Source organism: Meriones unguiculatus, chromosome 21 (assembly GCF_030254825.1).
Source record: "Meriones unguiculatus strain TT.TT164.6M chromosome 21, Bangor_MerUng_6.1, whole genome shotgun sequence".
NCBI lineage: Eukaryota > Metazoa > Chordata > Mammalia > Rodentia > Muridae > Meriones > Meriones unguiculatus.
The window spans coordinates 56,898,907-56,924,943 of NC_083368.1; the positions used below are offsets into that span (position 1 = coordinate 56,898,907).

The window sequence follows — 26,037 nt, forward strand, 5'->3', positions numbered from 1 at the left end:
CATCTGTAATCACAGTGCTGGGAAAGGGGAGAGTCTTCCCTGGGTGCCTGGGGCTTGCTGGCTTCCCGCAGCCTTGCTCAGCCAGTGGGTCGGCCAGACTCAAGAACAAAAACATGGTGGCAAGAGATGGATTAGCAGGAAAACTTGCTTTGCCCCCTAACATGACTGGTTAATCCCTGGAACCCACACAGTGAAGGGAGAAGACAGAGTCCTTCAGGCCGTCCTCCGTTCTCATATGTGCCATGGCACTGGAGTGGAGTCACAGAAGCACAAACACAGACACAAAAGTAATAAATAATTGTTGGGGGAAGGGATTGTGCAAAGATGGTTCAGCAGTGAAGAACATTTGCTGGCCTTGCAGAGGACCCAGGGTCCATTCCCAGCACCTAGAGTGGCTCTCAAGCATCTGTCACTCCAGTCCCACAGTATCCACTGCCTCTTCAGCCTCAAAGAGGACCAGGCGTGCACATGGCATACAGACACAACTATAGGCAAAACACCTGGAAGATTTACAGATAGAAAGAAATCTTTAAAAGCAAATTGCTCAGTAGCTTAGCATGCGCAGATACCTTAGGTTCAATTCCCAGTAGTAAAAGGAGGGTTTTTATAAGACATAAGTCAGACTAAAACTCACCACTGCCTCTATCTGAGCTTTAGTCAAAGTAAAAGCATAAAGCAACTTCTAGAAAACAATATCTCAAGAGAGATTACAGGCAGCAGGCTAAAAACATCACAACTGCCACGAGGTTCAAGAAACATGAAGGAAAACACCAGATCTAAAATCTGGCAGCTGGACTTCCAGAATTAGTTCCATTCCAAAATAATGCCTCTGAATTCATTGCCTATAATCGACAGATATCAAAGTTTAAAAATTTCAAGCTGGCAGCAACCAGTCTAAAGAATAAAATTTTGGTATTTGTTTGGATCGGAAATATAACCTACACAGGAAAATCCCAGACTCAAAGCATCTGAAATACAATCTGTACTGATGCCTTTTGTGAGACAGCTCCCTCACCATGTGACTGTGACTGGCCTGGAACTCACAGAATCTGCCTGTGTCTGCATCTGCCCCTGGATGCACTGAAAGAACTGGAAATGTCACCACCACACCCCTCTGACACTGAGGACGGAACTCAGACTGGTGTGTCTGCTCTGGCAACAACATACACAAGCCCAGCCGTGGTGGCTGTTTCCTTAGTGTCCTCCAGGCGGTACTGGACTGCTCGTAAAGACGAGAAGTGAAAGTTGTATGTGCTGCTATACACACACCGAGCAGCAGCTCAAGCTGCCTCTGGATGCTAGCTCAGGGGAGCCTCTTTCGTCTCCTGACCTCTAATGACACAGAAACTAAGAAACGAGGGAGGGACAGATGTGGCAGCATACACCGTAATGCTGCCCCTGAGGCAGAGTCAAGCAGAGGAGCAGAATCAGAAGTTCAGGGTCATCCTCAGCTATTAAGCAAGTGTGAGGCCATCTTAGGATGTATGAGACCCTTTAAAAACTGGCTTGCTGGGTGGCTTGAAGATGGATGCTACGGTGACTGACGGCCTGATCCCTGGGATCCACAGGGCAGAAGGAGAAAAATCAACTTGTGCAAGTGATCCTGTGACCCCCACACACATCCTACACTATAGTTACACATGTTCGCCTCCCTACAATAAATATATCTAATTCGAGAAATTTAAACAAGTGGGTGGCAGTGGTGCATGTCTTTAATCCCAACATCCATTCAGAAGGCAGAAGCAGGCAGATCTCTCAGTTCAAGGCCAGCCTAGACTAAGTGAGTTCCAAGACAGCCAGGGCTACACAGAGAAACCCTGTCTCAAAAAAAAAAAAAAAAAAAAAACAACAACAACAACAAAAAAACCAAAACAACAAAAATTAAAAACAAACAAGAACTGTGGTAGAGCACTTCTAGTATGCACGAGGCCTACTTCAATCCTCAACACCACAAAATAAAAAAGAGCATATGCTTTCCAAATTATTTGAATATAATTGGTTTTTGTTCTCATTTTCTACAATGCTATTTTCTTTAAAATAAATGACCAACTAAAAATTTAAAGATATTTTCCAAACAGGTTTTAACACCAAACTGAATATAATTTTAAACTGTTTGGTTTGCTATATGACATTGCAGAAGTACTAAAACAAATCATTGAAAAATAGCCACATTACTGAGAAAATAAAGCTAGATAGTAGAAATCTAAAAATGAGCTGGGCTGGAACTATAGTTCTATGATAGAATAGAACTATATTGCCTACTATGTGGGAGGCTTGGGAAAAAAGACCTAAAAATAAGATAGGCTAAGTAATTTATTAACACAATCTAGTTCAGGAACCAGCAGACACTTTAAATTAAGCACCAGGCAAAATATATCAGGCTTTACATGCCATATGGTCTCTGTGAAAACTACCCAGTTCTGCTAAGACATTATAAAATAATACACAGAGATAACATGCAACCCAAAGAGTTCAATTGTGTTCACTAAAACTCCTATACAACCTACCGGCTCATAAGCAAATCTACCCACTCCCAGTCTAAACTATACAAATTCCAACTCTGCTATTAGCTAATATATAATTAATAAAGTCAAGTCTTCTTTATCTCTTTATTAAAATGTCCACTTTCCTTATCTTTTACCTAGTAAGCTTATATGCACTCCCTTTAGTGGGGTCCTTTATCAATAGCCAATAGCTTTTATATATCATAAGAACTGAGCTCAAGGGCTGGAGAGATGGCTCAGAGGTTAGGAGCACTGGCTGCTCTTTGAGAGGACCTGAGTTCAAATCCCAGCAACCACACAGTGGCTCACATCCATCCCTTAATGAGATCTGGCGCCTCTTCTGGTGGGCAGGTGTACATGCACACAGAACACTGTATAAATAAATCTTAAAAAAATAAATAAATAAAGGAATTGGGTTCAAGCTCTACGTAAAGAACACTAAACCCATTCCTATTCCCAAAATAGAGATATTACTCTCACAGGATTACAAAGACTTCTCAAGAAGTACAGACTTAAAAGTATTCTGCAGCATAAAAGTATTGTATAAGCCAGGCGACAGTGGCGCACGCCTTTAGACCCAGTACTCAGGAGGCAGAGGCAGGCGAATGTCTGTGAGTTTGTGGCCAACTCGGTCTATAGAAAGAGTTCCAGGACAGCCAAGGCTACAGAGAAACCCTGTCTCGAAACAAACCTCCCCCACACACACACCAAAAAACAAAACAAAACAAAAAACAGGTGTTGTATAAATGCCAACCAAAGTAGTCCCACGGCCAAAAAAGCTGCCTCCCACTATTGCCATCAGGTCACAAAACAGCCACACCATGGTCTTTGCCCTTTGTCAACAAATGGCCACTTCACGCTTACCAATAAAGATACCACGGTACTAGAGTAGAAGGCTAAGTCTTCTATAATCTCTGTGCGCCTGTTGGCGCCAATCCGCAAGGAACGACTGTGCACTTCTTCAGGTAACACTGTAAGGATCTCCAGCAAAAAAGGCAAAGAAGTTACATCATTGCTATATCTGGAACACAAAAGAGGAAGGATGCATCATGAGTCACTGAGAGCCCAAAAACACACAATGCTGCCTGCCAGAAGAGCCCAGGACAAAGCAACATCTATTACTAAAAAGAAAATATAATCTTTGCTTTATTTTGTTTTTTGATTTTTTAAGACAGTGTTTCTCTGCATAGCCTGGCTGTCCTGTAACCCACTCTGTAGACCAGGCTGGCCTTGAACTCACAGGGGTCCTCCTGTCTCTGCCTCCCCAGGGATGGGATTAAAGGCGTGCCACCACCATACCAGCAAATGTTTGTTTCATTGAAAAAAAGGTTTTCTGCTTTACACACTGGCCTCCAACTTGTATAGTTGCAGGAAAGAAGGGAAGGACAGAGGGAATGTTGGAGGAAGGGAGGAAAGAAGGAAGCACGAAAGGAGGGAGGGAGGGAAAGAGGGAAGATGGTTTCAGAGGTAGAAAGGAAGGTAAGTTACTTTTAGTCTCTAGTCTTTATAAATAAAAAGATTTATTTTTTCGTTAGGTAGAGGCAGATGGATCTCTTGTGAGTTTGAGGCCAGCCTGGTCTACAAAGTGAGTCCAGAACATCCAGAGCTGTCACACAGAGAAACCCTGTCTCAAAACACCAAAAAAAAAAAAAAAAAAAAAAAAAAGAAAGAAAGAAAGAAAGATTTCTTTTTATTTGAATTGTAAATGTGGGGACTGGTGCACATGAGTCCAGGCGCCCATAGAAGTCAGAAGTGTCAGATGCCCTGGAGCTGGAGTTACAACAGTTGTGAGCTGCCTGATGTGGGTGCTGGGAATCAAACTCAGGTCCTCAGGAAGAGCAGTATATGCTCATAACCACTGAGCCATCTCTTCTGCCCTCAGTTGGTTAATTTTAAAATATTATGTGTGTGTATGTACACACACACAGCCAGGTTCTGTATTATCAGAAGCCTCAGTATTAAACAACAGTATCTTTCTGACTTTGTAGGTCTGACCAATCATAGTAACTCAATTCAGAAGACAACCAGCAATTTTATGAGGTCTGTCATATGTGGATTCATGAATTTATACTATAAAGAATAAGATACTAATAAGAATATATAAATATATATATATTTACTTATTTATTCAGAGACAACATATTTTTGAATTTGTTTATTTATTGGCAGACAGGAAGGCTTGTTTGTTTATATTCATTCATGTATTCATTGGTAGACAACATAGTCTTACTAGGCCAGGAACTCAATATGCAGACTAGGCTAACCTTGAACTCATTCAGATCTGCCTACCATTGCCTCCTGACTGCTGGGATTGAATGCATGAAACCTTCATGCCCACACCCAAATTTTACTTGCTTTAATAAAAATTAATACTGTAAAACTCAAGGGCTGGAGAAGTTGACATGTGCAAAGGTACTTGTCCACAGAACCTATGTAGGGGCAAGCACCAACTCCTCCTTCAACTTGTCCTTGACATGAGTTTCGTGGCATGCACACCCACAATGCACAAACAAAGCAATCATTTTTGGAGGAGAAATAAAAATCTGTCATTTGGGAATGAAGCAGTAGACAGACTGGTGGTTAAGAGGGCTTGCTGCTCTTCCCAGCACCTCGTCAGGCAGCCCACAACCGGAACTCCAGCTCCAGAGCACAGGCTGCACCCACCCTCTGCTGGCGTGTGTGTTCATGTGCACACACCCACATGCAGACACATACTTATACACAATTTAGGAAATCATCAACTGTCTAGTTACTGGAGCAGATTTCTCTGGACTAGTGGTAATCCAATGCTCTTATGATACAACTTAGAAATTACTTACTTTTCTACCAGCGTTTGTACACATCCCTTCCAAGAGGGCATCTGTAGGGCAAGGTCTGCTATTGCTAAAGCCAGCTGAACAGGAAGAGAGTGAATAAATGAACAGACCAGATACACACATACCATCAATGCTAACAGAAAGCAGAGACCACATTTCTTCCCAGTACGACTAGCATCCCTTTCCCTCCTTTCCCAAAGAAAGCCTAGCTATCCACTTATCAAGCGAGCTACACAATGCTTGTATTTAAAGATCAAACTTAAAAATTAAAGACAAAACCAAAAAGCAACAACAACAACTAAACAATGAAATATACACTTGATAGGTAGAACATCTATTTTTCTATTGCTTCTGAGACCGCGATCATCCAGCTCAGGCTAGCCTTGAACCCACTATGCAGCAGAAGCTGACCGACATCCTGACTCCCCTTTCTCTACCTCCCAAGAGCTGGGATTATAGGTTTAGACCACAATGCTTAGCTTAAAAACAACATGAATAAAAACATTTAAAAACATGGATTTTCTTAGAATATATCAATATTTACTTTTATTTGGCAATACCACAAAATTTCAAAGATAAATTATACTTTGCCAAAAGGCCAAAGCTACTGACAAAGTTAGAGCTGACTTAGCCCTAAGCAACGACTGCTTCCCTCCTCTTTCCATCTCTCACCTCGAAGCCTTATCCAAGAGCACTTCATGAACTTTACTTCCTAATGCATTTCCCTGGCTAAATATTTACTGTTTCATTTATAAGACTTTTACTAATCAATTCTCCCAGAAAATATTTTTTTTTAACTACACAGACCTCTGACCCATAATAGTACAGATTTTTTAAAAAATCATCTGTAGTTTTAACAGTGGGGAGCACAAGCTAGAGAAAACTCACCTCTCCACTTCCAATATTTGAAGCGTAATGAACTCAAAGACTATTACAAAAGATTAAGTTTTTTATTCTGCTATAATTGTGAAAATATAGCAATAAAGTTAACATTACCTTACATGACCAATCAATGCAAACCAAAATGAATTTGATGTACCCAAATCACCTTACAAATTGCCTTTAGTAAGTATAGGATTTACCTGTGTTACAATGACAGGTGACAAGTCTTTCAAGTTCTGAATATGAATTAGCAATGAGTCCCTTAAAGAAGCATGAGAGTCCGTAGGGAGCTCATAAAATGAGGTCTGAATCTTCATTTTCATGGTCTGGGCAGCGAAATAGCATGATTCCACATCCTGTCGGATCTGTAACAACTGATCAGAAATCTCCCAGGCATGAACCTGAAAGGAGATAAAAAGATATCTTAATGTATATTACTTTTATAAATAATTTTAAAGTCATATAATTTTGGTATAGTTAATAATGGAAGAAAAATTTCACAAATTAACTTCAGTTCGCAGGGCCTGTTCAACAAAAGCAATTCTAATATGGCCTAATAGCCTAAGACATCTTAACTGAATCAAAAGACAGAACCTGGAAAATCTGAATAAGGTTATAAAGAAAAATATCCCAGAAATTTCTACTAAAACTAAATCATTACTATAAAGCTTCTAACCATATTTGCAAATTGAATGTTTCTTCTCTTTTTTCCTTAAATGTTTTGGTCATTCTGAGACTTAAGACTTGAAACTTTTTACTATAAATAAAAAAAAAAAATGTATTCCATTGGTCTCACTGGAAAAAGCAAAATTTTCACATACTTTATTTCTTATATGCTTATATATATAACAGATTTTGACAACACTACTAAAATCAGTTTCAAAAAAATTAAGTAAACTTGTCTGTAAAAATAATAAGAAAGGCTAGGGGCGGTGGCACACACACACACACACACACACACACACACACACACACTCCTGTCTTCTATATAAAATGGCTGGACAGAAAAATCACTGCCTGACACTGACACTGTGTTGTATGTTACACGTACGGGTTTTTCTTTCCCACACTTTAAGCAGGGAGACAACACACTGTTGTTGGACCCTGCCGCTAAGGCTGCAGTCCTTCATGGACAGAAAGCCCTGAGCTGGATGAAGAGGGCTCCCTCTTCTCTGCCTAACCTAGGGAGGCCGAGGCCCCACCTGTACCTCAGCCCTTCAGCCAATGACATTCATCCACTCTGCAGAGCTCCATATACCCTCATTCACCCCGATAAAGTTAGGCTGCCTCCCTGCAGCTGGTCCTGGACGGCTATTTACTTTTGTTCTCACGGGTCACGGAACCCCCAGTAAATCGCCTTCCACTCCCTTGTTCCTGAGGACCAAGGGCCAACGATCCAGCAAGCAGGGAGAGCTGCAAACAGTGTCTGTGAAAACCCAAGAGATGGCCAAACTAATGCTGCGGAGACACCGTGCTATCCCCGGGAGATAAAGTGGACTGCGAGATACGATCTCCGTCATCCTTTCGCACAGTAAAAACAAAAGCAAGGGGGTTTCTTGACTGAAACCCTTCTGAAGAAAATAGAACATGATATGCTGAAGATATTAAGAAAAAATGTTATAAAATTTTCTATCTGGTCAAACTAAATTCCATTATAAAAGCCATAAACTGTTACAAGCAAGAAATCAGAGAATTTTTTTTGAATTTCAGTTTATTCCCCTGAGCTCTTTCTAAGCAGTATTTAATTTTAATAATAATAATAATAATAATAATAATAACATCATCCAGCAACAAACTTCAGGATGAAAAAGGCTTAATGGATAAATGCACTTAGACCACAAATCGATGACCCAGGTTTGATATCCAGAACCCACATAAACTCCACACAGCCATGGCATATTTCTATAACCCTGCTCCTGCTGCAGATGGGCACAGAACCAGAGAGTCTCCAGGAAGCCCACAGTGCACAGCCCGTGGCCAACAGCTAGAGAGGGGAAAGTTGAGGATCCACACACCAGAGCCTGTCCTCTCATTTATACATGAATGCATGCAGGCACAGTGAACCCCACCCCCCAACACACACAATAATCTTTTAGAATAATTTCTGAGCAGGCAGGACAGCTTACTGTTTAAAGGTGCCTGCTGTCAAGCCTGACAAGCAGAGTCCGATGCCCAGGGTCCACTCAGTAAGACAGAAGCACTCCCTCAGGCTGTCCTCTTGACTTTCAAATAGTGGTATGGCCCACACTCACACCCATGCATATACACACAATTAACTTTCAAAAGCCAAGCTTCAGATACCCCAATGGTCAGAGTAGGGCTTCAACACTGATGGAAGAGCAGAGGGAGACTCCCAGGAAGAGAAGTGTGCACTGTTCCCACTCCCTGACAGCTGAGCCACCACAGGCTGAGAAAGAAGAGCCAATGTAAAGGTAAACTAGCTGGGGGGAGGGCTGAGCGCGTGCATCACACAGCACCCTTGCACTTCCAGAGCGAGGGCCTGGACTTGCTCCCCAGCCCCGAAAACGGCCCACAACCACAACTCTCCCCATATGCGCACCAAAGCAGCAGTGCTAATGCTGGGTGTGCTGGCACACAGGGATCTCTTCAGAGTATTCCAGCAATAGTGTCAGTCATCACACCAAAAACAACAGGTTCAGCACTGACAACAGAGCACATCACCAAAAATGAACAGGGAAAAGAGAGCTGTAATTCAATGCTAAAATTCTAGATTAAAGATCAAATCTATTTTTCCTCTCCTTCAACATGGTCTGGCCTTAAGTAATTTGTGTTCAGGTCAGGGGGAGCTTGGAACTTCTGCTGGGTTTCTTAGCATTCCTCGGAGAACCAACTGTCACGTGGAATTCCCAACTTCTTTCCTAGTGAGGAAACTTGGAAAGGCCGCAAGACCACAGAGAGAACAAAGGGGTCTGAGTATGTCTAACTTTCTAGGCTCTCCTTCTGGTGTCTAGCATGTCTGAGAACTTCTAAAATAACCCAATCACTAAATGGATACCTCCATGAGCATAATCAAAAGCCAAAGAGCCCTGCAAGAATTCCCAACCTACAAATCTATAAGGACACAATAAACTAGTTTTGCTTTAAGTTATTCTGTTAGAGTAATGTGTCTCACAGTAACAGGTGACCAGACATTACATGCTTCCTGAACAACTGAAAGACCAAGGGACAAAGAGGCCAACTCTGCATCTCATCAAGACTTGGGTTCCAGTTGGCAATTTGTAAGAGATAACAACAGCTATCCCTTTGTACCCTGGACTGGCTCCCAGACCCCCAGAAACCAGAATCTGTAGACGCTCAGGTGTCTTATAAAATGACACAATGTATGCACATAACTATACACATCTTCTAATACGCTAACTTCCTTTTAATCTTTTTTATTTGGGGGGGGCTAGGGGGGAGGACGGTGCCACTTGCTTTTAGAACGATTTTGCCATGTTGTCCACTAAGGTACCCACTTGGATGCTGAGCTGCCATGGGCTACATCTGAGCAGGGATTCTAGGTTGTATCCATGCATGGTCCTTGGTTGGACAATCAGTCTCAAAAAAGACCCCTGTGCCCAGATATATTTGGTCCTTGTGGAGCTCCTGTCCTCTCTAGGTCTTACTATCTCCCCCTTCTTTCATAAGATTCTCTGCACTTTGCCCAAAGTTTGGTTATGAGTCTCAGCATCTGCTTTGATACTCTGACTGGTAGAGTCTTTCAGAGGCCCTCTGTGGTAGGCTCCTGACCTGTTTACTGTTTTCTCTTTCTTCCAATGTCCATCCTATTTGTCTTTTTGAGTGAGGATTGATCGTCTTACCCAGGGTCCTCCTTCTTAATTAGCTTCTTTAGGTGTACAGATTTCAGTATGAATAACCTATATAATATGTCTAATAGCCACTTATAGGTATGTATATACCATGTGTGTCTTCCTGCTCCTGGGATACCTCACTCAGTATAATCTTTTCTAGATCCCACCATTTGCCTGCAAATTTCATGATTTCCTTGTTTTTAATTGCTGAGTAGTATTCCACTGTGTAAATGTACCACAATTTCTGTATCCATTCCTCAGTTGAGGGACATCTGGGTTGTTTCCAGGTTCTAGCTATTTCGAATAAAGCTGCTATGAACAAGGTTGAACAAATGTCCTTGTTGTGTACTTGAGCATATTTTGGATATGTGCCTAGGAGTGGTATAGCTGGATCTTGAGGAAGCGCTATTCGTAACTGTCTGAGAAAGCACCAGATTGATTTCCAAAGTGGTTGTACAAGTTTACATTCCCACCAGCAGTGGAGGAGGGTCCCCCTTTCTCCACAACCTCTCCAGTATGTGTTGTCACTTGAGATTTTTTTCTTGGCCATTCTGATGGGTGTAAGGTGAAATCTCTCAGGGTTGTTTTGATCTGCATTTCCCTGATTACTAAGGACGTTTAGCATTTCTTTAAGTGTTTCACTGCCATTCAATATTCCTCTACAGAGAATTCTCTGTTTAGCTCTATAATCCATTTTTTAACTGGATTGCTTGATTTGTTGTTTTTTTTTTTTTAATTTCTTTAGTTCTTCACATATTCTGGATATTAGACCTCTGTCAGATATAGGGTTGGTGAAGATCATTTCCCAGACTGTAGGCTGTCACTTTGTTCTGATGACAGTGTCCTTTGCTTTACAGAAGCCTTTCAGTTTCATGAGGTCCCATTTATTAATTGTTGCTCTTAGAGCCTATGCTTTTGGTGTTCTGTTCAGGAAGTTGCTTCCTGTGCCAATGAGTTCTAGGCTCTTCCCCACTTTTTCTTCTAACAGATTTAATGTATCTGGTTTATGTTGAGGTCTTTGATCCACTTGGACTTTAGTTTTGTGCAGGGTTATAATATGGATCTATTTTCATTTTTCTACATGTAGACATCCAGTTAGACCAGCACCATTTGCTGAAGATGCTGTCTTTTTTACACTGTATGGTTTTGGCTTCTTTGTCAAAAAACAAGCATCCATAGGTATGTGGGTTTATTTCTGGGTCTTCTATTTGATTCCATTGATCCACCATTCTGTTTCTATGCCAGTACCATTGCTCTGTAGTACAGCTTGAGATCAGGGATGGAGATACCTCTAGATGATCTGTTGTTGTACAGGACCGTTTTGGAAATTCTGGATTTTTTGTTTTTCTATACGAAGTTGAGAATTTTTCTTTCAAAGGTCAGTAAAGAATTGTGTTGGGAATTGCATTAAATCTGTTGATCGCTTTTGGCAGGATGGCCATTTTCACTATGTAAATCCTACCAATCCATGAGCACAGGAGATCTTTCCATCTTCTGGTATCTTCTTCAATTTCTTTTTTCAGAGACTTCAAGTTTTTTTCAAACAGATCTTTCATTTGCTTGGTTAGAGTCACACCAAGGTACTTTATGTTATTAGTGGCTATTGTGAAGGGTGTTGTTTCCCTAATTTCTTTCTTGGCCCTTTTGTTTTTGGTATATAGGAGGGCTTCTGATTTTTTTTTTTTTGAGGGGGGGTTAACTTTATATCCAGCCACTTTGCTGAAGGTGTTTATCAGTTGAAGGAGTTCTCTGGTTGGAACTTTGGGGTCGCTCATGTATACCATCATATCACCTGCAAATAGTGGTACTGTGACTTCTTCCTTTCCGATTTGTATCTCCTTGAGCTCCTTTAGTTGTCTAATTTCCCAGCAGGTTTTGCATGTAAGAAAGTCAGGGGGAACTTTGCCACCAATCTACCATCAACTATGGCATTAAACATTCCCATCAAGGCAGTAAAGAAAAGCCAATCGAAACATGGATTTCATTCACACCACTGACATATTTTTGTGGTTGCCAGCCAGCTGACTGTTATAGTTTCCTACTTTTCTGTTTTTTCACTTTGTTTTTCGACTTCTGACTTTAATCTCTTGCACTTGTCTGCCCAGTAAACCAGGAATTAGGTTATGCCCTTTGCGAGCAAGAGTGCACACATCGATGAAAGCCATGAGCAGCCTGTCTACAAAATTGGTCCTCATTCACTTGTCTGCCCCGCCCATCATGAGGGAGGTGCTCCAAAGCTATCCAGTGCTACCTGAAGAGGCTTCTCTGGACTAAGTCACAAGGAACACTCAGAAACTCCTTTAGAAAGTCTTTTTATGCCTTTGCTTCAGGCATATTGTATCCCCTTTCAAAATCTTTTTCAGAAAGATTAACCAAATGAAGTAAAATATAAATGTTTATTAGCACTTAAATCTGTGTCATTTTGATTATAACAGAAGTGAACATGTTTGTTTTGATCTATAACCCAGAGTTGACTTTGCACATTATATCATATTTGGGCTTCAGTCTCTCTCTCTCTCTCTCTCTCTCTCTCTCTCTCTCTCTCTCTCTCTCTCTTCCTCTCTCTGGCTTCAGTTTCTTATGTCCTCCTCTCATAGCCACCTTTCCTAGTTGATCTGTAATGGACCCAATCATTTCCCTACCTTTCAGCTGAGGCTCTTATTGTTTCTGTATCTGGGGTGGGAACTACACTTCCTTCAACATACATGATATCATCTTCAAAAACATGTTCAATTAAAAATCCCATCACAGGCAGCAATATAGGATAAAAAGATATGCCAAGCCCTTCCCATTGTGAGCTCACTTCACAAGGCCAGCAATACCCACATTTAGGAAAGCTAGAATCTTGTTTGCTAGTTTGTGGTACTGGCAAATGGAATCTTTCATCTGGCACAGGGTTTTACTCTTTGGGGTAGGTGGTACAGAATGGGAAGTTTTCTGCTGAAGCCTGACTGTTGGTTAACATACTGGAAACGGTAACTTCCCAACAGCTGGAAATCCAACAGTACTCATTTTCAGTGAGGCTCCAAGTCTTGAAATGATTAGTGTGGTTTGAGTCCATCTCCTCCCCTTTTGGGCAGCATCTTGGTAAGGGTAGATACCTGGCACGGGGTCCTGGGCTGCAGAGACTGGTGTCACTGGCAGCTGGAGGCAGGCAGGAAGGCCAGTTGTTTGTGCTATTTTGAGCCCAAGTCTCACTCAAACTGGCCTTGAACTCATGGCCATCCCTCTTCGTTAGCCTTTTAAATACTGGTGTTAGGCACATCAGCTACTGCATCCAGCTTTATTATCTACATTTCTGACTTAACTATCTTGACTTCTTTAAAAACAGAGATTTAAAACATAAAGGAGAGAAGGGGCAGGAGACCAGTCAGCAGTTAAAAATACTAAATTCTCTTCCAGAGGACCTAGGATCGATTCCCAGCATCCACATGGGAGCTCACAACTGTCTGTATCCCCGGACTGGGGAATCTGACGCCTGCAGGCCTCTGCAGGCCTCTGCAGGCCCCAGCCACACATGTGATGCAGACATACATGCAGGCAAAATACCCATACACATATAAAAATACATAAATAAAAGTGAATGTGAGAACCAAAACAAAGAATAAGTTGTCTTTGGCAAGTTGACTAACTTGTGAACAGAAATCCAAGTTAGCAAACATAAAAGGCAAAGAGATTTAGTTCTCCAGAATTTTTACTAAGACTGCAATTTGCTTTTTGTTGTTTGTTTGTATTTAATATCTTTGGATACCAGGCAAGGTGGTGCATGCCTAAAATACGAGTGCTTGAGAGGCTGACGCAAGAAAATGGAACATTCAAGATTGCCTGACCACTTAATAAGACCTTGTGTCAAAATGAATTTTTTTCTTTAAAAAGGAAATACAGATGACCTGAGATCACTCTCCAGAATTCACATCACGACAGAGAACTGACCTCACAAAGTTGTCATATGACCTTTAAACATACACTCTGACACACACTTGCATTCATTCTCAGTGTGAATGCAGTCACACACACACACACACACACAAAGGAAATTTTAAAAAATAAAAAGAATTCTAGATAGCCTCAGCCTTACTACACAAAGCTTTTTGACATTCTGTAAACAATCTTGCGCCAAGCAGAAAACAAACTTCAAGATGCCAGAGTAATGAAGGCTCACTGTGAGTCTTTGTTCACAAAACGCAGTGATACTTTTTAACACAGTTTATCCTATACACTGGATACACCCTGTAACTAGCTGACATTATCACCTATCATTTCTCCAGCCTTTGATTTTTTTTTATAACATACTAATGTGCTACTTTCTCATCCAAAAGAGCTGAGAAGCTGAAGAACTTCAGGCAATTAATTCAAAAGACTTGGGGAACTAAATTAAGAAAACTAAGACTGGAAATTCAAATTCAAATTCAAGGCCCAATAATAATGGTTGAGCAATCAGAGACTTGCACGCAGGCCTGGCAATCACAGTTTGAACCCAGATCCCATAAGATAACAGGGGAGAGGTGGCTTTCAGAGTTATCTGGCCTCTACATAAGCACGCAAGCCAACTCCACACAAACACACAAAAATACACTCTTACCTCCCATACTGAAAAACATAACTTTAGGATTCAGAAATAACATAGGAAAAGATATTCTGATTACACCGTCTAAAAATTCAGTGTAATCCAGTAAAGATCAAGAAATACGGAATAGCAAGATGGCTCGATGGGTAAAAGAGTCTCCAATCTCAGGACTTCCGTTCAGTCCCCAGAACCCAAGGTGGAGAGAGAACTGACTCCCAAACTGACTGACTCAGGCACCAAGCAAAAAGAGCTGGACAGACAGCCTAGGAGTTAAGCGCACTGGCTGATCTCCCAGAGGGCCTGGACTCAGCCCTTAGAACCCACACGGTAGCCCCCAACTATCTGCAATCCCTGTCCCAAGGACTGGACGCCTTCTTCTGGCCTCTGAGCACCAGGCACACGGTGCAAGAGAAACAAACACCTAAAACAAAACAAATGCAATCTTTTTTCAAAGGCAATTTTTTAAAAAGTCTTGGTAAATCTAAAAAGACTGGACTCACGGATGGCTGGTGGCCCATTCTTGCAATCCAGCGATGAGAGGCTGGGACAGAGGACTGCTGCAAGGTCGATCCCAGACAGTGCTACCTAGCAAAGCCTTGATTTGTTAGTTTACTTTAAAACACTTCAGACCAGGAGCAAAACTCTATTCAGTATGGTACCATAAATTCTAATCAGCACAGTTAAGTAAGAAAAATAAATAGAAGCCATGAAAACTGGAAGGGAAGAGTAAAATGACCTCTGCTCAGATGACCCGATCTTGTGTTAGAAACCTCTCAAAGTCCTTCATATGCAAGCAGCACGCAGAGCTAGCTCAGTAATAGAGCACCTGCACAGCATGCACGAAAACTGAATCTGGCCCTCAGTGTATACCAAACCATGCATGGCAGAGTCTGAGGTCAGCCTGAATTACATTAGGCCCTGTCTCAAGTCCCGACCACCACCAAAGAGAGATGGGGAATAAGAAAGTCAGCTTGGAGGCAGGCAGTCTGTCAAGCCATCAGGAAGGCTGGAATAGGAGGGTTCAAAGTCAGCCACAACCGATCTTTGTAAAAACCTAAAGCTAGACGTCTATGACTGACCAAATCGGAGAAGTCTCTATGTATTAGAACCTAGCAATACATTAACATTAAATTTCTTGAGAATGATGTTTTAGTTTGAAAGAATATGCTTGTTCTTACAAGATACATATCACACTGTTTAAGAGGTACACAACAAGGTCTTAAGTTTTTCTTGTCAAGGAACAGAACTGAGAGAACAAACTAAAAGGTATAGGTTTCTTTTAGGATAAAGAAGTGTTGCCAAGTCAACCGTGGTAACACAGGTACTCTATGGATACACTAGAAGCGCTACACTTTTAAGTAGGTTAGCTGTGTGCCAATTTTACCAAACCTCCTTTAAGTCTGAATAGGAGTTGTTGGGGAACAAGAAGAATTTACTGTGACGTATTCAGTAATCTGTTAAAATTAATAAAATGTTCTATGCCTTGATGTTATCACTGACTACTTAAAAGGTATACAAAGTAAACAAAAACACCGTATTGCACATTCAAGACAGCGTAGTATATAAAAAATAATATTTTTTAATTAAAAAAATTTAAACTTGCCGTGTGCTGGTGCACACCTGTAATCCCAGCACTCAGGAGGCAGAGGCAGGTGGATCTCTGTGAGTTTGAGAACAGCCTGATCTACAGAGTGAGTCTAGGACAGCCAAGGCTACCCAGAGAAACCCTGTCTTGGAAAAACAAAACCAAACAAAAAAATAAAGAAATGTTTCTCTATATGCAGAAAATGGATGAGACTTCAGGCCACAGATTGCTATGTTAATACATAGAAACTATAAAAGATTCAAAATTCTTCCAGGCTATTTAAAAGTGCTACTACGAGTGACGGGATCCACCTCAGGGGTAGACGGCTTGTCCTCACCCTACCCCACCCCCCAAAACCCAACACTGGACAACTGACTAGCCACAGATGTAAGGGGGAAGTGAGCAAGGGCGTGAGGATGTAGTGCAAAGTCCTATGTGGATCTCTGCTCCACATAAAGTGGGTGGTTCACAACTGTAATCCAGGTAGAGGCAGGAAGATTAGGAATTCAAGGCCATTCTTCCAGTAACAGAGAGACTGAGGATAACCTGGACTATAAAAGAAAAAAACAAAAAAAACAAAAAAAAAAAAAACGGAAGAAAACAGAAAAATCATAACCACTGATTTTCCTTTTCTTTTTTCAAAGACAGAGTCTCAGGTAGCTTACATTGCCTCTTGTTGGCCATGTGGCCAAGGCCGACTCCGCCTTCTGACTGAGTAGAATATGCCAATACGCCTGCTTTTTGTAGTTTTTCTAGAGGCACATGCATACTAGAAAAACACCAACTGACCTACATCCCAGCACCGTAATTACTGATTTTACAATTTTTAATCCAGACAGTGATAATGCATGCCTTTAATCCACCCAGCACTCAGAGGGCAGCAGCAGCCTGGTCTACAAAGTGAATTAGTTCCAGGACAGACAAGGCTACATAGAGAAACGCTGTCTGAAAACAACAATAATTATTCTTGTATTCTTTTAGTTTCACATATTCTGTAACAAAAGAACAGAAAAGCTATCTCTAGCATAGTACATTTTTATTTGTACCCTTGACTCTGCACTGTGATTACTTCAGCCTTTGTGTTCAATTCAAGAGGCCATAGCTGTCTTCAAAAACACAAAAACAACCGTAATTATCTCCTTGCACCTCCCCCAAAGCGCTGAGAGATTCTTAGGTCACAATAAGCTCTGTATAAAGAACACATTACACTGTCAGGTATGAGAAAGAATATCATCCTTCACTCTATGATACCTCTTCGTTCTCACAAACATGCAACACACACTTTCCTAGGCACGTGAGGCACCTGACCACAAAACTATATCACCCGGCAGTAGAGAGGCAAAGGCAGGCAGTTCTCTGTGAGTTCAAGGCCAGCCTGGTCTACAGAGTTATTTTTAGAAGTGCCAGGGCTATACAAAGAAACCCTGCCTCAAAAAAGCAGGGGCTGCAGAGGTGGCTCAGAGGTTAAGAGCACTGGCTGCTCTTCCAGAGGTCCTGAGTTCAGTTCCCAGCAACCACAGGGTGGCTTCCAACCATCTGTAATGAGATCTGGTGTCGTTTTCTGGTGTGCAGGCACACATGTAGCAGACCACTGTTTACATAGTAAATAAAAATAAAATCAAGAAAACCAAATATACATACATATACGCACACATACATGAAAAAAAAACATCAAAACAGAATCTAAAATGCATAAAAAGAGAAAGAGCAACACAACAAGCAAGTCAGGCTTTACATACAGAACCCCAAGCCAGAAGGTGAGAAATCCCCTTTCAGTCCCTATGCGCGTGACTGCTGGTGCAGCAGTGCTAGAGTGGCCGTGCGTGGCAGGGTGTGACAGGGTCTCTTCCTCTCCGCTGTGCAGCCAGGCTAACGGCCCCACAAGCTTCTGGGAATTCTCGTCTTCACTTGGCACGACATCATAGGAGCTGAGGAATCACAGAAGCACACTACTGCTTCCAGATTTATGTGGGTTCTGGGAATCCTCACTTAGGTCCCCACTCTTGCACAGCACACACTTAGTCCACTGAACTGTAGGCCCAGCCTAAGAAATAGCTTTGAGTTCTTATCTGTACAACTGCACAGGTCTTGCCAGGATTGAATTTTTCTTTAGCGACAAGAGCTTGATGGTTTCTCTAGCCAAAATCTAAAAGTTGAAAAGTTTTGTTCCATGTGCTGCAATGCACACCTATAATCTCAACACTGGGAGACACAGTCAGGACGACCACCAAGGTCAAGACAGCTGGAGAAAAAAGGAAAAGGGTCTTCTAGAAAGTGGCTTACTTCAAAATATTTTCGGTATGTCTGAAATGTACTAAAAGCAGCAGCTACAAACAGAACACACGTGCATCTTCTGGCACTGTGGGTGATGCAGTTCAGCGGCTTGTCGAGCACGGATGAGAGTCTGGGTCAACAGCACAGAGCAAAAACTAAGGGTGCTCACCTATCCTAGGATAATCTGAGCACCAGAATAGAGGCACAAGAACTTCAGAAGCACAAGGACATCTTTGCTAAACAGTGAGTCTGACAAGAACCTGGGTTACATGAGACCCTCTGAGATGGCTATTCTCACTGTCAACTTGATGAGATTTAGAATCACCATGGAAACAAATCTCTTGGAATGCCTGTGAGGGATTATCTAGAGTAGGTTACATGAGGTGAGAAACCTAAATGTGAATGGTATCTACTATGCCATGGGCTGGGATCCCCGGCTGAATGAAAGGAAGAAAGTAAGGTAAACAGAAGGAATCACAGCTCTCTGCTTCCTGGTTGTGGCCTATTGATTCTGCCACAATAGACTATGTTTCCTGAAACTGTAAGACAGAACAAACCCATCCTTAAGTTGTTTTTTTCAGGTATTTTGTTATAGCAACAAGACAAATAACTAATATACTCTGGAAAAAAAAAAACAGGAAAAATTGCATTTTCTAATGACTGTGTGATCTAGATGGAGATTACAGTTTAGAACTGAAATGTCTCCAAAGCTCATTAACTGAGTCACTAATGGAACAATGTGTCAAGGTGGCATCCCCGGTTGGTAACTGGATCCTGAAGATTCTAAATTTCATCCAAGGGTTAACCCACAAATAAATTCAAAACTTGATGCTGGGGCCATCAGGATGACTCAGCATAATAAAAGTTCTTAGCTCAAGCCTGACTACCTGAGTCTGACCCCTGAGACCAACAGGGTAGACACAGAAAGTGACTCCTCTGATCTTCACACTTGCACCATGGCACACACGTGCCCCCACCCACAGAAAATAAATGTAATTGAAAACACCAAATATAATGGATTTTTCCAGTCTCCCAGTGACCGTGCCATGAGCACTGCTCCACACACACACCCTAGCATGCTTGGCCTCTTCACAACCTGATGACCAGAGCCCATGCCTATGCTCTCAGCACCGGGCAAGCACAAATGCAAGGGAGAAACAAGACCATAAGGTCATCCTGAGCGACATAGGAGCTCTAAGCCAGCCTCGGTTCTATGATACACTGTTTCAAAAAACCAAAAAGCTACTAAGTAAATTATTAGTTAAAAAATAAATAAACCTTCCTGGACTATCCAGAGGCTTTAAAGCTAGGTTGGACAGTTTTTAGAGGCTGTTTCAAACTACAGAGGAAGAAAAGATCTGGGGGGCTGGCCAGATGGCTCAGAGATTTAAGAGCCCCATCTGCTCTTCCAGCAGCCCCGAGACCAAGTCCCAGCACCCACATGGTGTCTCACAACCACCTATAGTGAGATCTGCTGTCCTGTTCTGGTTCACAGCTCACATGCAGGCAGAATGCTGCAATAAACAAATAAATCTTTAAAAAGAAAAGATCTGGGAATATAAATATGTCAAAGTGGTAAAGTGCTTTGTCTATCCTACATGTGGTTCAATCCCCAAGGAGTGAGTTCAAACCCAGCATCCAATCCCCACCCTCATACCAATACTAAACATTGAGAGGTAACAAGTTATTGTTTCATTTTTTTTCTATTCTGCATTCTAGAGACCCAGAGCAGGGAGGGCCTGCTCCTGTTCTGGTCACGAGGCAGCCAAATCCCACCCCCCAGAAGCTAGAGTACGCTGCTCACCATCCCTCCTGCAGAGAGAGAGAGAGAGAGAGAGAGAGAGAGAGAGAGAGAGAAGGAGGACTAAGGATTCTTTACAAGAGAGTAAAGCACTTACATGTCAAGGACTTTCTAGGCTCAGAGGCCAGCTGCTACCTACTGAAATCCAGGCTTGAACTAAGGCCCACATTCTCAGAGGACCATCGCACCGAAGCCTGGGGCTCACAGTTAGCAGGAGGAAGCTGCAGCTCCCACTGGCAGCACATTTCAAAGAGACTGCAACAAGAGAACACGTTCCACGGAAGGTCTACTTCCCAGCCCCCTCTTCACACAGCAGCAGCCACAGTGCAGGGTTTCCCATCTTCTCTCCATGATGAACGCGGGCCGGCGACGGCCGGTAATCCTTTCACTAGCATGCTCCAAGTCCTTCACTGTACCACAGCCTATCTGCAAAGGACTTGCCTCTTTTCTTCTTTACTGATGCTCTCTTGTTCCAGGACTCACTGCTACACCAACAGCTCTAAACTACCAAATCAACCAAAATCACTGAGCAGGCCTCAGCAATGCAAGCACACACCCAAACGGCAGCCAAAGGGCTCATTAGCTGCCAAGATTTAGACTCAATTCAGGGCTGCTAATTAATCCTGCACAAAAACTTCACAGAATTACTTAAAATCCTTCAGAGAACCCAAGAGCTCTGACAAACAGAAAATGAGTCTCTGGGAATCAGACATTCAGTGAGACATGGAGAGTAACGTTAAGATGTCTGATTGCTGCGTATTGTTTATGTTGTTTGGTTTTTCCAGACAGGGTTTCTCTGCGTAGCCCTGGTTGTCTTGGACTCATTTTGTAGACCAGACTGGCCTCAAACTCAGAGATCCTCCTGCCTCTGCTTCCTGAGTGCAGGAATTACAGGCGTGCGCCACCACCTCGCTGGCTCAATGACAGACTTGTTTACTGAGAGCTGCTAGAAAATCTAGGCCAGATCACGTGATCTCAATTTTCTGGGGCAGAGCTGGAGAGATGCTCCACAGTTAGGAGCCCCAGCTGCTCTGCCGAGAATATCAATCAAGCTAGAAGAAACCATTGTTTAGAGAGAACAAATGGTTAGCCCAGGCAAGAGAGCTTCCTCAACGCCAAAAACACAGAAAACTTATTTACTTTCATTCCTGCCAACCTAAGTAAATTTGGAACAACTCAAATATTAGATGGGATTTTAAACTTTTATCATGTTTTTATTTACTGTGCATATGTGTTTCCGTGCACGTGCCATGACTCGTGAGTGGAGGAGCTCAGAGGACCACTTGTGGAAGTCAGCTCTCTCTTTCTACTACACAGGCTCCAGGGCCTGAACTCATCAGAGGAAGCTTTGTATCTGGGTATCTGAAACCCAGTACAGAGCCAAGGATGACCTTGAACTTCTTCCAGAACTTCTTGCCTCCACGTACCCGTGCTGAGACTGCGAACATGCACCACTACCCTTGGTTTTATGCACTCCTGGGATTTGAACCCAAGGCTTCTTTGTGTATGCCAGGCAAGTACTCTACAATTGAGCTATATCTCCTGTTCAACTGATGAAAGTTTATTATATGTATTAGCCATAATAACAAAATTGAAAATAAAGCATTTACACTTATAAAAATTATGAGATGTGACATTAGAATATTAGTTATGAAGTTACCGTGTTTCTACGTCCATCATTCAGGAAGCAGAACAGGCAGATCTCTGAGAAATTCAGACCAGTCTTGTCTACAAAGCTAATTCCAGGCCAGATGGGGATACCAAGAGAGACTCTGCCTCAAAGCCAACTAATTAATTAATTAATTAATTAATTAATATTTTAAAATGTGTATTTGCTAGTTGACTCATATATTCTCTTGTTTTGGGGATAATGTAAATATCATTACAATACTGATGAGACAGAAAGTACAGAGGCTGGAGAGATGGCTCAGAGGTTAAGAGCATTGACTGTTTTTACAGAGGACCCTGGATCAATTCCCAGCAACCACAAGGTGGCTCACAACTGTCTGTAACTCCAAGATCTGACACCCACAGACATACGTGCAGGCAAAACAGCAACTGCCATAAAATAAAAATAAAAGTACAAAGAAACAATGCACACACACTGAAAAAAAAGAATTGTGCTGTAGGATCAAGGAAGAAATATAAGTAAAAACCATAACATAAATTCTGATAACAAAAATCTCACCAAAAAAAAAAAAAAAAAAAAAAAGATTTGTTTCCTAATACTTTTCTAAAAGGGACAACAAACTTGCCCCTTCTAACAGAAGTGTAAGATTTCTCTGTGGTTTCACCTGCACAACCACAGAGCACTGGTGACAGTGAGCACCATGGAACAAGCTGATCATGCAAATGATCAAAACTCCCTATACACTGTGGAACAGGGCTTAAAATTCTAAAAACCTAAGCAACAGTTATTGAGAGGCACAAACAAAAGCCCATGTGAGCCAGCAGCTCTATTTCTGAACACATACCCAAAGAACCACAAGCGGGGACTCCACGCGTACGCCTGAGTGACAAAGTCTGCACCACCAAACTGTTGTGTGTGTGTATATGTGTGTGTGTGTGCTCATATACAGACTGCTCGTGACGCCTTTTCAGTTTCCAGATAGGACTGCGGAACCTACCTTTCTCTGGCATGTTTAAGACAGGGTCTCAGGCCTAGGCAGGCCTCACTCCGCATGCAGTGGTCTTCTTGCACGTGCCACATGCAGAACCAGGGATCCAATCTATGGCCGCATGCATGCTGGACAAGCAGTCTAGCAACCAGGCCACACTGCCAGCCCCAACCTATAACTTCTAAGATAACTCCTAGCCCACAAATTGTCTCTGTCAATGAACCAACTTAAAACAAGCAGCAGCATGATTACCGGCCCTACGAAGTAGTCTTTGTTGCCCACAGCTTTCTAAATTGCCTGCTAATTTTGTATACACACTGGAGGTGGCCAAAGGAACTCCTAAGTGTTCAGAACAGGCAAACTGCTGTTACATAAAGGCTCCTTTAGGCTTGATTCAAAATAACTTAGTTTCTTTTAAAACACCTTAGAGTCATCAGCGACATCTGTTTACTGTAGAAAACATAACCATGGCTGCAGAGTTCTAAAAACTTTAGAGGAAAAAGTCTGTAGCATAATGAATAAAGGTTCTTCAGAAAACACTTACTTTAGCTAGACTTGAGAGAACACACCATTAATCCCAGCCTTGTCAGACAGACAGGAAGATGCAGAGGTCTCAAGGCCACACTGTGCTACAAGAGACACCGTCTAAAAATAGGCAAAACTCCACATGACAAAGAAGAAGGAAACAGATAACACCAAAACTGTAAAAACCAAAAAGATACATAAATCATCTTATTTTTTGTTTTTTCATAGACAAGGCTTCTCTGTGTAGCCCTGGCTGTCCTGGAACTCACTCTGTAAAGCAGGCTGGCCTCGAACTCAGAGGTGCTAGATTAAAGGCATGCACCACCACCACCCTGCATATAAACTACCTTAGTGGACAAATCTAAAAGGAGGAAATTTGCTTGGGGATAGGATGAACTGAGACGGGGAAAGCCAAGAAATAAACTGAAATCATGTAGCTCAGAATTATGAGCACCAGGTACAACTAAAGGCAGACACCCGGATTTTCTCCTTGACTCTAAGCAAATGGATTACTATCCTCCCATCCTAAAAGATGGCAAGACTCTGGCAAGACTCAAACAGGGTCTCTGGATACTTGGGTAAGGACAGGAATACCACCTAAAAACATGAGATTAAGTGAAAACCCACACACGTGAGCTCCATCACCTGCTTCATTCCCCACCTAGCAGCCGGGGCACTGGAGCCCATCTTATAATCTCCAGGCAGAAGACTAGAGGACTGGCTCTGCTCAAAGGAAAAGTGGTCCAGGAAAAAAAGAGCAACAGAAGACAGTAGGGGACGTCATTGGCAGCAGCCTACCCTGAGGCTGAGACAGAAGAAACTCCAGTGCAAGGCTAGAGCAGAGGCCACAAAGCAAGATCTATGCCCATCTCAATTATGCAGCAAGATCCTGTTCCAACTTCCTAGCCCTTTCCCTGTTTTCCCTACAAGTGGGGGAAGGGGAGTTAAGAGTTAAGCCAGAGTACTCTATAATTCTAATAGTTAGGAGGCTGAGACAGGAGGACCAAGAATTCAAAGCCAGCCTGAGCTACATAGTAAAACTCTGCACCCAAAAGGAAGAAAGACTAAAAAGCTGGAGAGGCTTTCTCAGTCACAGAAGCACTTATCTTAAAAGAATAGAGTTCTCAGTTTAAACCCTAAAGTTCACAATAGATAAAAATTAAAAAACAAAAACAAAAAACAGGCATCAGTTTGTTATTCCAATGTGAGGGAGGTGAGCTCTAGAGCAATGAGACTTTCTCTCAAAGGACATGGCCATCAGTTCCTGAAATGACACCCAAGGTTGTCCTCTGGCCTCCCATCTGCACGCACTCACATTCACCTTCTCACACATAAACATGGATACAGAAGAGAAACGCAAGGACAATAAAAGAGGTTTAATTATCCACCAAATGAAAGAACAATCCAAAAAAATGTTTGAAAATCCAGCTATCAGTAGATCCACCAAAGAAACGGGCGAAGGAAAATCCCTAGGACAGTGTTAAAGAGGGATCCCCAGAACAGTAGTAATTAGGCAACCAAACCAAGACAGATGGAAGATTCTGTAAACTAAAGTTCTAAGAAAAGAAAAAACAAAGAACATACCTGGGCAGGGTGGTGGCAGCTGCGGGGCAGGCCTTAGATCCTAGCAGAGGCAGGCAGGTCTCTGTGAGTTCAAGGCCAGCCTGGTCTACAGAGTTCCAGAACAGCCAGGGGTACACAGAGAAACCCTGTCTTTAAAAAACAAAAACCTGGGGGCTGGAGAGATGGCTCAGAGGTTAAGAGCACTGTCTGCTCTTCCAAAGGTCCTGAGTTCAACTCCCAGCGAATACATGGTGGCTCCCAACCAGTCTATAAAGTGAACTGGTTCCCTCTTCCGACTAATGTAAATTCAGAGAGAACACTCATATACATAAAATAAATAAATCTTAAAAAAAAGAAAAACCAAACCCATACCTGTGTTAAGGCTGAATGGCTGATTAGAACTTCTGATCACAGAGAATTAGAATCTTGCCACTACAAAGCCAAATTATCTTGGACAATTTTTAGCACCCTCAATAGCCATTCATTGTCCTTCAACCTTTAAGGAGTATTCTTAGCAAACCACTAGCAATCCAAAGGCTAAAAATATTAGCAGGTAGTACTTCAAACCTACTGGAGCCAATTGTAGTGGCACACACCTTTAATCCTAGCATTTGAGAGGCAGGCAGAGCTCCATGAGTTCAAATCTAGCTGGTATACATACCAGGCCAGCCAAAGCTATATACACAGTAAGACTTTGTCTCAAAACAAAACAGCCAACACTTCTACAGAACAAAACAGCTGCAAGTACCCCTGTTTCTCTCCTGTAACCTGTTCATCAAACGCCCCACCAATGTATTTCATAAATTCTTTGATTTGCCTTTCCTTGTTCTTTTTATTTATTTTTTAACCTGAGTGCATGCAGGTGTGTAAGTATGCATACAGAAGGGAGCATCAGATCCCCTGAAACTTGAGTCCAAGCAGTTTTGAGTTGCTGGACAGATGCTGGGACTGTCTAGACTCTCTAGAACAAGCACTCTTTCCACTGAGCTGTATCTCCAGCCCACTTCCCTGTTCTATAACTGATACAATGTCATGTAACTGATTCTACAGTGAAACATACTGCAAGGCAGGCTGAATGTTTCTAGACCAC

The 26,037-nt window shown here is 42.2% G+C and overlaps 1 protein-coding gene and 1 pseudogene across 5 annotated transcripts in view; both read right to left on the reverse strand.

Annotated features, from left to right (window-relative positions):
* The window catches only part of Tnpo3 (transportin 3), a 72,119-nt gene that overhangs the window by 42,521 nt on the left and 3,561 nt on the right, over nt 1–26,037 (reverse strand). For 4 of the 5 annotated variants that reach the window (XM_021641283.2, XM_021641282.2, XM_060373900.1 and 1 more), the window contains exons 2-4: nt 6,403–6,603; nt 5,324–5,397; nt 3,369–3,525 (exon numbers count right to left, since the gene is read on the reverse strand). In XM_021641283.2, the coding sequence (XP_021496958.1) occupies nt 3,369–3,525; nt 5,324–5,397; nt 6,403–6,603 (432 nt within the window). Of the gene's footprint in view, nt 1–3,368; nt 3,526–5,323; nt 5,398–6,402; nt 6,604–20,338; nt 20,481–26,037 lie in introns of those variants that run through there. The other variant, XM_060373898.1, reaches the window with a different exon arrangement.
* On the reverse strand, nt 8,964–13,681 carry LOC132649720 (obg-like ATPase 1; annotated as a pseudogene).